We start from the raw sequence: 10,456 nt of genomic DNA, 5'->3' as shown, positions 1-10,456 counted from the left end.
AAAAGTCAATTATGTTTTATGGTTCTTCTCAATTTGGGGTATTCAGCAATGTGCTAGAGTATATATAAAGTCCAGAATAAATAAGGTATGAAATTGTTATTTAGAGTGGTTTTCTGTGGGGATGGGGGGAGAGTATTATATTAAAATAAGGATTAATTAGAAGAATGCAAAATGTACATGGCTAAAAACATGAGCTTTGAAGAAATTTTTTCACATGAGACACCCTCTTCCAGCCATAGCAGCAGATTCCTTTAGATAGACATCAGAGAGGTGGGTAGGAGACTCTTTTCTCTGAAGGCCCTTGTAGGAAAACTGAGCAGTCTGATATTATGCATTTGAAACTCAGCTAGAAGTGAGTGCTATCGATAGCTACCTCCTCTCCTCTGGGACCCGGAGAACCAGCCATCATAGTGGTCTCAGTGCTGATGCAAAGGACACAGAAATGGGAAAGATACAGTTTCTCTTCTCCTAGAGGACACTCACTTATAACAAGTAAGAAAGCCCTGACTCTTCTACCTGTAACCCCCAGTTTGGAAAGAGGCACCACCATCCCCCAGGCCCAAGTCAGAATCAGGAGTTTCCCTCAACTACTCCTCTCTCACTTCCTTCATGGAATCCCTCACTATGTCCACCTCTGGAAACCATCCCATGTTTTCTAGTCTCACTGCCATGGCTTTAGTCCAGGGCCTCACTGTTTTTTTTGGCCTGTGACAATAGGCCTATCTTGTTGCTGCTTAAAACCTTCTAATGATTCTCCATTTATCTGCTCAACAAATGTTTTAGTTAAATGTCCACTCTATATCTACAAGTTATAGCTGTAACTCTAGCATACACATGGGTCTCTTGGATCTGACCCTTCATTAAGCCTCAGCTCTTACTCTTCCTTTTTCCTACAGGTCTCTCTCTCACTGATGTTTTTAGTTTTCTAATAAGCCGTACTGTTCTTGTTATAGATGCTATTCCCTCTTTCTGGAATGTTCTTTCTTACCTTATCGTCAGGCAACTATCTAAAATGACCTAATTCATACTCTGTATTCTTTGTGACACTTAATCATATCTATTGCATCTCATTAATCAAGGTAAATCAGTCCCTCCTAAGCACTTACAACTTCTGCACCTATATACATTTCTATTACTGTTGTTCTTTTTTTGTCACACTGTGTGGTTTGTTGGGATCTTAGTTCGCCAACCAGGGATCGAACCCAAGCTCCTTTCAGTGGAAGCATGGAGTCTTAACTTGCTTAACTTGCCTGCTGATTTGCGGAACCTGCTGTTGTTCTACCATTCAGCCCTCATGCCTTCTTTCTTTCTCCAAGCTTCCCTTTCCCACCCTCCAGATTACCTGTTGTTGACCGAAGTTACTGGCACTCTGTTCAAACCGTTTATCTTTGGTTGCCAGTTTTCCCCAGATCACCAGAGAATTCCCCTCTTACTGTTTTATTATTTGCATTTATCTTTGTCTCTTTCTAAACTGTGAGCTCCTTGAGGATTGGACACTTGCCTTACTTATTTATATTTCTCAGTATCCAGCAAATAGATACTTAATACTTATAACAGGAAGGAGAGCGAGACTGATACAGGAGGGGACCAAGAGGTTGGGCCTTGAATTTAAGATTTTGCTAGCCTGGAGTAAAGTAAAAAGGGTGAGGGTATAAAGAGGATTTCAGGCAAAGACAATATCAGCAAAGTCACAGAAGTGTGCAGCTTCACAGCAGTTTTCATGAAATGGCTCAGCATGACTGGTTTAGAGTGTGTTACAGGGAGTGGTGTGAAGGAAACTAGAAGGGAGACTGGAGTCTCACTGTGAAGCACTCTGAATCACATGAAGGAGTGCCCGGGTCTCGGGCTTGAGGCCAGCTCTATGCAGACTCCGACTCAGGTGTCTCCATTCTTAATCCTGGGCTTCTGGAGCTTTCTCTATGGCAGTTGAGCTCAAGGTCTCTGGAGCCAAACTGATATATGCCCATATCTTGGCTTTTCTAATGACTGGCTGTAAGCCTTTGGGCAAATCACTTAAACTCTAGAGCCGCAGTTTGTAGAACTCCTTTCCTCCATTAAGATAATAATATCTCCTGAAGTTGTTGGGAGAATCAAGTGATATTATACACATAACTTGCTTTCACAGTGGTGCCCTATGGTGAGTAGTTAATACAAATCCACTATCATCGTGCTGAGTTCCACTCTATTCCCTATAAATACCTGTCTTTACTTCCTTTTCAGGGCGGCCATCTGTGTTTGTGTCTCTATTCTGCCTCACTTAACACGGGGCAACACGGGGCCCTGGGTGTGCAGAGTCACTCATCTTCCCAAGCTCCACCCTCTCCCCTCAACCAAACACTGTCCTCTACCAGAAAGTTGCAAAACCACCTTGCTTAGTGGTAATAGCAGCTCTCACTTCCTTTCTGCCACCCCTCCCTTCCTCTTCCTGGGGCTTGGTTTTGGTGGGGGGTGGGGGCTGAAAGGAGAGAGGAGTCGATTTAGTCTAGAATCAATGTGACACACCTGGGAACAGACCAATATCCGCAAACCTCAAAAGGCTCAAGGCGAAAAAACTTGGAGGGTGTGGGAATATGTTTGTTGAAGGAATACGCCCACCTTCAGTTCTGAAACTGAAAAGATGAGTATGATCACCGTGAAAACATAACCCAGTGTCTTAGGGCCAAAGTATTTGTTGTCTTAAGCAATAGGACCGTGTCTCAGGGCACTTAAACTACGCTGCAGATGTTCCTCCTCAACTTGAGTTCCTTGAGGAAGGATGATGTATGGGTGCTCCAAAAATGTTTGTTGAAAGAATTAATAATTTTACCTTTGAATCATTTACTAATGATAGCCCATATAATGTTAATCCCTAAAGTCCTGCACTGAGAATTCTGCCCCAATTTGCCTGGCCTAGCAGCTGAGAAGTTGGAATACAGATATTTAAAGAGAAAAGAGCAGGGACAAGAAAAAAAGTAAATGCGGCAAAATGTTAACACTTGGTGAAATAGGTGAAGAATATTCCAATGTTCATTCGCCTATTTTACCTTTTATGTAAGTTGAGTTACAAGTATAAAGCTTAAAAAAAAAAAGCCACTGCAGACATGTTTGGTAGCTACAGTTCCTCACTATGACCCCTCCCTATAATCATTTATTATATTTCAGTTAATTCTGTCAATTGGAGTAATTTGAAGAGGCCTTGGATATTAGATATTATGGAATCCTTATTGTCAAGATATATTCTAAAGTAGGCTCTCCTTTATCCCCTCATATATTTTCCATCTTTTTCTCCCACCAATCCCTGAGCTCCAGCTCAGCAGCATTTCTCCCTAGTTTGCCTAAAAGGATTTCCAGATTCTATACTTTGCTCATGCTGGCATGCCTCAGCTGGAATGCTTTCTCACCACTTGCCTGAGGAACTATTAATCAGACATAATTCTTATCTCAAATACAGCCTTCACTACAAAACCCTGCTCTGTTCGCAAGTCTTCTGAATTCCCATGGATTTATCTCTCAGGTCACTTATTTTACTTAAAAAAAACAAAACAAAAAAACACCTAGATTGTAAGCTTCTAGCAAGCAAGAATGCCTCTTACTCAACTCATCTCTAAGTTCCAGAGATGAGTTATCCAGCCCATATCGTGGACAAAGGGATTTTTCTGTAAATATTGCTGACTATTAAGTGTTCATCACTCAGTTGTGCCTGATTCTTTGTGACCCAATGGACTGCAGCCCACCAGGCTCCTCCGTCCTCAGTCCATGAGATTTTCCAGGCAAGGATACTGGAGTGGGTTGCCATTTCCTTCTCCAGGGGATCTTCCCAACCCAGGGATCAGAAGCACTGCAGGCAGATTCTTTACCGACTGAGCTACAAGGGACTGAACCCTCACAAGTTGACTGAAAGTCAACAGAGAAAAAGACCAACAGAGGAGTGGTAAACAGTGAATGCCCTTTCTTGGGGGGAGATCTGAGAGGCTTGCCACAGAGAAATCACAAACAGGTGGTGAAAGCATTCATGTGAAATGTGAAGATGTAGCATACTGTAAAAACACAATAAAGCCAGACTCATCTTGAATCTGAGAAGGAACTGGAAAATAAAACAAGATGATGCTTCATCTCCAGTGGTTTAACAGTCACCAGACCTTCACTCCCAGCTTTACTCCTGCAAGAACATCAGCAGGAAGTGGGCTGGCACAGCAGGAAGTGGGGAGACACAGATGTTAGAGCGGTTTTTCAGGAACCTTATAGAGAGCAGCCTCAGTCTGGGATCCTAAGGCAGGACACCTGAGTGTCAGTGATAATTCTGCCACTTGCCAATCTCTTTTGAGCCTTATTTCCTCATTTCTAAATTTGGGATACTAACACAAAGCTTAAAGCATTGAAAAGATGAAGTGAGATCATATCATGAGAATGTGGGCTCCACAAAGGGAGAGATTGTGTCCTTCTTATATTCCTGTGCTTTGTCTATAGCAGGCACTTGATATTTGACACATTAATTGTTACACATAACAGTCAACCACGTATAGTAAAATATCAGTGTCCCAGGGAATCCTTTCTTTTGACTGTAAATTTCTCCGTCTTTATTTTGCCTTCAATAACTTCTCAAGACTCAAAAACTCTGACAGGCTGAGCTGAACTCTTTCTCCTAACCCAGGTCATTTCCATCCTATCCAGACAACACCCACTGCCTCTAGGCTACCAGCTGTACTGCTTGAAGTTCAATGTCTGCTTGCCTTTGTGTCTAAGTCTGGGTTCAGAGTATCTCCTTGTTTTCTGCAACAGCCTGGGACTTTCTCAGAGCAGATTCAAGTTTGTTCCTCTCTCTGCCTTCTAGGGGCTCAGACTAAGAAGAACAGAGTGTATCTGGGCAGTTGGGAAGTATCTGACTCTGAGGTTCAAGGAGCCCGCTCCCCTTCTCACTTGAGTGTCCTTACCAAATTGAGTCTCCAAATCACTGAACATCAACTGCATTTTACAGATGCAGAATCTGAAGCCTAGAGCAAGAGCTGTTATTTACCTGAGGCTTCAAGTTCATGCTTTTAAAAAAAAAAAAGAGAGAGAGAAATCTTAAAGCAAGGGCATAGTGATGGGGCTTCCTAGGTGGCACTAGTGGTAAAGAACCCACCTGCCAATGCAGGAGACGTAAGAGATGTGAGGTCGATCCCTGGATCAGGAAGACCTGCTGGAGGAGGGCGTGGCAACCCACTCCAGTATTCTTGCCTGGAGAATCCCAGACAGAGGAGTCTGGCAGGCTACGTCCATAGGGTCGGGAAGACATGACTAAAGCTTACTTATCATGCTCACTAAAGCACGCTGAGCACGCATGCATGCATAGTGTTGATAGGTTGGATGATGATAGAAGGTGAGAGAGGGAGGTAAAACATTACTATTGTTCACAAATTTTTGGCCTTTGGCGATTTCTTTTTGTTTTTCCAACCCACGAGAGTAACCAGCTTTCTCTTCTCTAGTACCTCCTTTTCCTCCACAATGACTTCTAACTAGAGCTTTCCATAGGCTTTGTAACCTTTGGAGAGATTGAAACCATGATCAAGGTGAAGTTAGGTTATGGTGAGGTAACAAAATCTAGCCACACAAAAATCTTTCCCTTTTCCTCTGCTCTTTCACATGACCCAGCTTCCTCAGACAAAGACAGGGGAAACACACACACACATTCCCCCTACCCTTCCATTGTGAGCCTCTTAAAGATAAAGACTAAATCTATATTCCATCAATTCTCCGTTAATAATCCCACTTTGGAGAGCTGGTTGCCTTTCATCCTTCCCAGCACCCAAGCTAGTGCTCTGCTTTTAGAATATGACACAAATATTTAAATTCTTAAGCATATGGTGTTCATTCAAATGCTTCTAAGACCATGAAGTCTTAGAAAACCAAGATTCTCACTCAGGTCCTGGTTCTCTCTCTTCCTCCCATTCTCCTTCTAGCCTATTCATTTCTCCTTACCATCTTACCTACCAGAGTGTTGATGGGTGGAGAGCAGGGATTCAGATTAGAAGCAAAGAAAATACTCTGGACACATACAAACAAAAATGCCAGTGAAATGTGTGGAGAAATGGTCACACCATCTAGGTAAGTGGGCAAGGTACAGATAGACAGTCTACCTCGATGGGGCCGTGCTGTGCTTAGTCACTCTGTCTCAGTCCTGTCCGACTCTTTGCGACCCCATGGACTGCAGCCCACCAAGCTCCTCTGTCCATGGGGATTTTCCAGGCAAGAATATTGGAGTGGGTTGCCATGCCCTCCCTCCAGGGGATCTTCTCAACCCAGGGATCCCGCATAGCAGGGGGATTCTTTACCGTCTGAGCCACCAGGGAAGCCCGATGATGCAGAGCCATTCAAAGCTAATTCAGGACACAGTGCAAAAAGAGGTGCTCCTTGCCCACCCTGAACCAAGTACTCTCCAACGCCAAACGGAGGCACGGGAAGCAGATATGAGTTTCTGCTCACATCAGCTAAAGCAATAGCCTGCGCCCAGGCCGGGTCAGGCACGGAGAGAATCCATCAGAATCTCTTTAGTCCTCGCTGACTCCGGGTCCCACCTAACGGGTGATACTCGCTGCCAGCCCAGCTGGTGAGTGTTGTCTTACGTGGGAAATGACCCTCTTTGAACCTCCAGTTTCATCATCTATGAAAAATACCACTCTCGCTGGGTGGCAAGGACAAAATCTGCTATAGAGCAGTCACCAACGTTTAGTTCCTTTCTTTTCCCTTTTCTGGGTCAGCTTGGGCGTTGTTTAGGTTCCAAGAGAGACAGACGGTGGGAACTGTCTCTCAGCTTCCCCCATCCCTGTCCGAGACTGGGCGAGGCTCTCTGAAGTCTCTCAAATCTGCCTGTTTTCATGGGAACCCCTGCTCGCCTTTCCCGAGGTCAGCCTCTGTGTCCAGCCCAGGTCTCCCGCCCCGAGCATCCCGCACATCCTGCACATCAGGCCTCAGCCTCGGCTCCCAGCCGCCTACCTTCTCTTGGGCTCTGCTGAACTTCTTCTGCACCTGCTTGGCGAAGAGGCCGGCAGCGCCGCCCGCCCGACCCTCGGCCATCCTGCCGGCTCCCCCGGGGGCGGCCTGCCCTGGCCCAGCGCCCTGTGGTTTCTCGAGGCCCCAGAGAGAGGAAGTGCGTTCCCGTCATGCCTCGCATCCGGCCAGGCGGGCTTCGCGCAGGTCACCCCGCCCCGTTGCCGCCTGGGAATCACCCTGGACCGCCTGAGGCCTCGGGTCCCGGGCCGGACGCAGCCGGAGACCTGCGCGACACAGGCGCAGGGCGGCGGCCTAGCCCACGGGAGGCCCAGCTGGCCGCTCCCCTGCGCCCTCCACGGCTGTTCGGCCGGGACATGGCCCAGGGCGTGAGCGAGGGGCCTGCGGACAGTTGTGTGGCTCAGGCTGGGGTTGGGCCTGTTCCCAGGAGTCCGGAGACGCTGGTCTGCCTTCAGGCGGCGCTTCCTCCAGGCCAGCTTCAAACCCTCTACCCCTGAGGTAGAGGAACACCAGCCTCGAAGAGTTTTCAAATCTGGGCCAAGACTCAGTGTTCCCTGAGAGCTAACCAGCTGTAACGATCAGCAAGGGGAAAATAACCAGAACAGGAGGGTAGAAATTTTTGTGATTTCCACTCAGCGAGAGTGTTTTTATGGATATCTGTGCTGCTGCTGCGTCACTTCAGTCGTGTCCGACTCTGCGTGACCCCATAGACAGAAGCCCACCAGGCTCCCCCGTCCCCGGGATTCTCCAGGCAAGAACACTGGAGTGGGTTGCCATTTCCTTCTCCAATGTGTGAAAGTGAAAAGTGAAAGTGAAGTCGCTCAGTCGTGTCCGACCCTTAGCGACCTCACGGACTGCAGCCTACCAGGCTCCTCCATCCATGGGATTTTCTATGCAAGAGTACTGGAGTGGCTTGCCATTGCCTTCTCTGGGATATGTGTGCAGGAGCAACGTACTCCAGTATTCTTGCCTGGGAAATCCTATGGACAGAGGAGCCTGGTGGGATACAGTTCATGGAGAGACAGAGACAGGACTTAGTGACTAAACAACTGGATGACCAAGTAAAATGGACTTTGTGCTTCAGGGTGGAGTTTTTAAAGATGGAAGCCGTCTACTGGAGAGGTTGGCTCTGTCAACTGAGAAAAAAAAAAGCACAATTTAAAAGTTGAGAATTATGTTTTATTTAGCAGACAAAACTGAGGACTTAAGCCTGGTACGCAGCCTCTCAGCTCTGAGAAACTGCTCAGAAGAGGTAAGGGAAGAGCCAATAGGTAATCATCAAAAGATTATAGTTAATTAAAGAAAACCAGGTATCTCAAGTTAAGGAATTTGGCACCCTTCTATTTAGGGGAAGATGCAAGAGTATGGGCTCACTAAAATCATTCCTTGGATATGTATCTCAACTATGTGGAGCCAGTATCCTGCACTTTCTCATCCCTAGTCTCCTCAGGGTACAACAATGAGTGGTGGCTGCAGTGGCTGATGGCCTGAGGGCCAGCATCCTATCTCTTTCCTGAGCTCTCTCAGGGCTCACCATGGGGAGGATGGGGCTGTAATGTGATAACTTGATGACTGCAACATCCTTTGTTTACTGATATGTCAGGCAACATTTTTTCACTCATGACTCTAAACCTAAACTGGTAGGAGGGGTAGGTTGAGCAGAGGACAGGACTCTAAATCTGGCCTGGAAAGAGAGGAGCAGCTGAGCTAGAAGTAGAAATGAAGATTCTTAGAAAGGGAGAGGACCTTATAGAAAAAAGGCCAAAGAATTGGATCTGGAAGCCTGTGCTGGGCATGGGGAGCAAATTTTTCTAGCTGGAGGAACTGGTATAGTGTACTAGATTGAGGTGAAAAATAACATTGTGTAAATTGGATGGAACTGCTGAGATGATAACAGTTGCTTCTGTAGGTAGAAGGTTTCCAAATGGAAGTTGCTCCCTGACCTAATTGAGAAGATAGCTGGAAATTAGGACACTAGGTTTGGAGGAACCATTTACTCAAGGATTTTGCAAGTAAAATTCCCCGGAAGGAGGGAAGGAGGTCAAGATAAACTTCCTAAGGACTGGAGAAGGAAGCTGAAGTCCTGAGACAAAATCAGAAGGCCTTCTCTGCTATCATTTTCCAGATCACTCGCCCAAACAGCTATATTGCACTCAGAATCAACCATGTGACAGGCATTGTTGGGTGTTGGGAAGCCAAGAATGAATTTTTAAAAAGTGATTCTTGACTTAAAGATGCTTAAAGTCTGCAAGTGGAGATCGGTTGTTAATCAGATGATTTTAAAGATGGATACAAAAATTTTGGGTAATAGGTCATTGGGGTTTATTCTGCTATAATGCTAGCTGTGGGGATGATCTAGAAGGGGCAAAGTGAAGAAATGGAAGGACTTGATGTTGGATGGGAAGAAGTGGGGGGGAAGTGGGAGGACAATGGTGCTGTGGGAGCACTGAGAGAGATGGTGATCACCACAGATGTGTCAGTAGTAGAAGGAGGCCAATACCTGGGTCAGTTCACAGCATCCTCATCAATGTAGCCCAGCCCCTGCTTCCTAAAAATCCCTCTTCAGTGCCAATCCCTTGGGAATGGAAATTGGTAGTCACCAAATCATGTAGTATTAGAGCAGGAAAAATCTTTGGAAAGTAACTAGGTTGGGAATCTGAGTAACAGAAAGAGTGACTTGCCCAAGGTTATCCAGTTCCTCTGGCAGGCTACAGCGCATAGGGTTGCATAGAGTCAGACACAACTGAAGCGACTTGGCACAAGCACACACTCCCAGTTGTCAGTAGTAGAACAGAGATGGGAATACAGGTGTCCTGTAAAACCCAGCTTCTTTTTTTTTTTACAAAATATTTATTTAATCAATTTATCTGGCTGCACAAGGTCTTAGTTGTGGCATGCAGGATCTTTTAGTTGCTGCATGTGAACTCTTTTTTTTTTTCTTTTTTGTGTGAACTGTTATTAATAGTGGTATGTGGGATCTAGTTCCCTGACTAGAGACTGAACCTAGGCGCCCTGCATTGGGAGCACAACATCTTAGCCACTGGACCACCAGGGAAATCCCTTGCCCAGCTTCTTTTGCTGTACACACTGTTCTAGAAGCCTCTTCTGACAAAGTAGCCTATAAACTGTGAGACCGGTCTTAGACAGTTTGCTCTAATGTAATGTTAACTCTCCAGATCCCTCTTGTCTGATCCTCAGCAATTGCTATGAAAAACTGTTTCTCATCCCCTTAGCTTTCTCCTTTCAGTTCCCTCTTTGCTTTATCATTGGCCACTCTAACAGACTGAGCCCTGGCCAGGATAGGAAAGGTTTATCAGCTTCCCAGTTCTGTGTTTTTTATAGAACCCCGGATCCAGTTGCCTGTTTTAGTCCAACCATGAAGTGCTGACTCATATTTAGCTTGAGGCCCCATATTATTTTCCCCTCAATCCTTTCCTTTCTTTGTTCTGCATCTTTTTCTCGTTTTTTCAATTATTTTTTCTCTATCTCC

At 45.7% G+C, this 10,456-nt stretch overlaps 1 protein-coding gene across 6 annotated transcripts in view; it reads right to left on the bottom strand.

Annotated features, from left to right (window-relative positions):
- BIN2 (bridging integrator 2) overlaps positions 1-7,107 on the bottom strand; it is a 39,826-nt gene extending 32,719 nt beyond the window's left edge. For 3 of the 6 annotated variants that reach the window (XR_016037575.1, XM_055394402.2, XM_055394401.2), the window contains exon 1: positions 6,952-7,107. Coding sequence is in view for 3 of the 6 variants with exons in the window: in XM_055394402.2 (XP_055250377.2) it covers positions 6,952-7,032 (81 nt within the window). In the remaining 3 variants the exon portion in view is untranslated. The remainder of the gene's footprint in view (positions 1-6,951) is intronic. The other 3 variants (XR_008681724.2, XM_055394400.2, XM_055394403.2) reach the window with 2 other exon arrangements.
- Between the last annotated feature and the right edge of the window lie 3,349 nt (positions 7,108-10,456).

The sequence above is a fragment of the Moschus berezovskii genome, chromosome 6, assembly GCF_049115385.1.
Source record: "Moschus berezovskii isolate FMDL1 chromosome 6, NW_MosBer_1.0, whole genome shotgun sequence".
Lineage (NCBI taxonomy): Eukaryota > Metazoa > Chordata > Mammalia > Artiodactyla > Moschidae > Moschus > Moschus berezovskii.
Note: the sequence above shows the minus strand (reverse complement) of the source record. Positions and strands in the feature narration are given on the sequence as shown.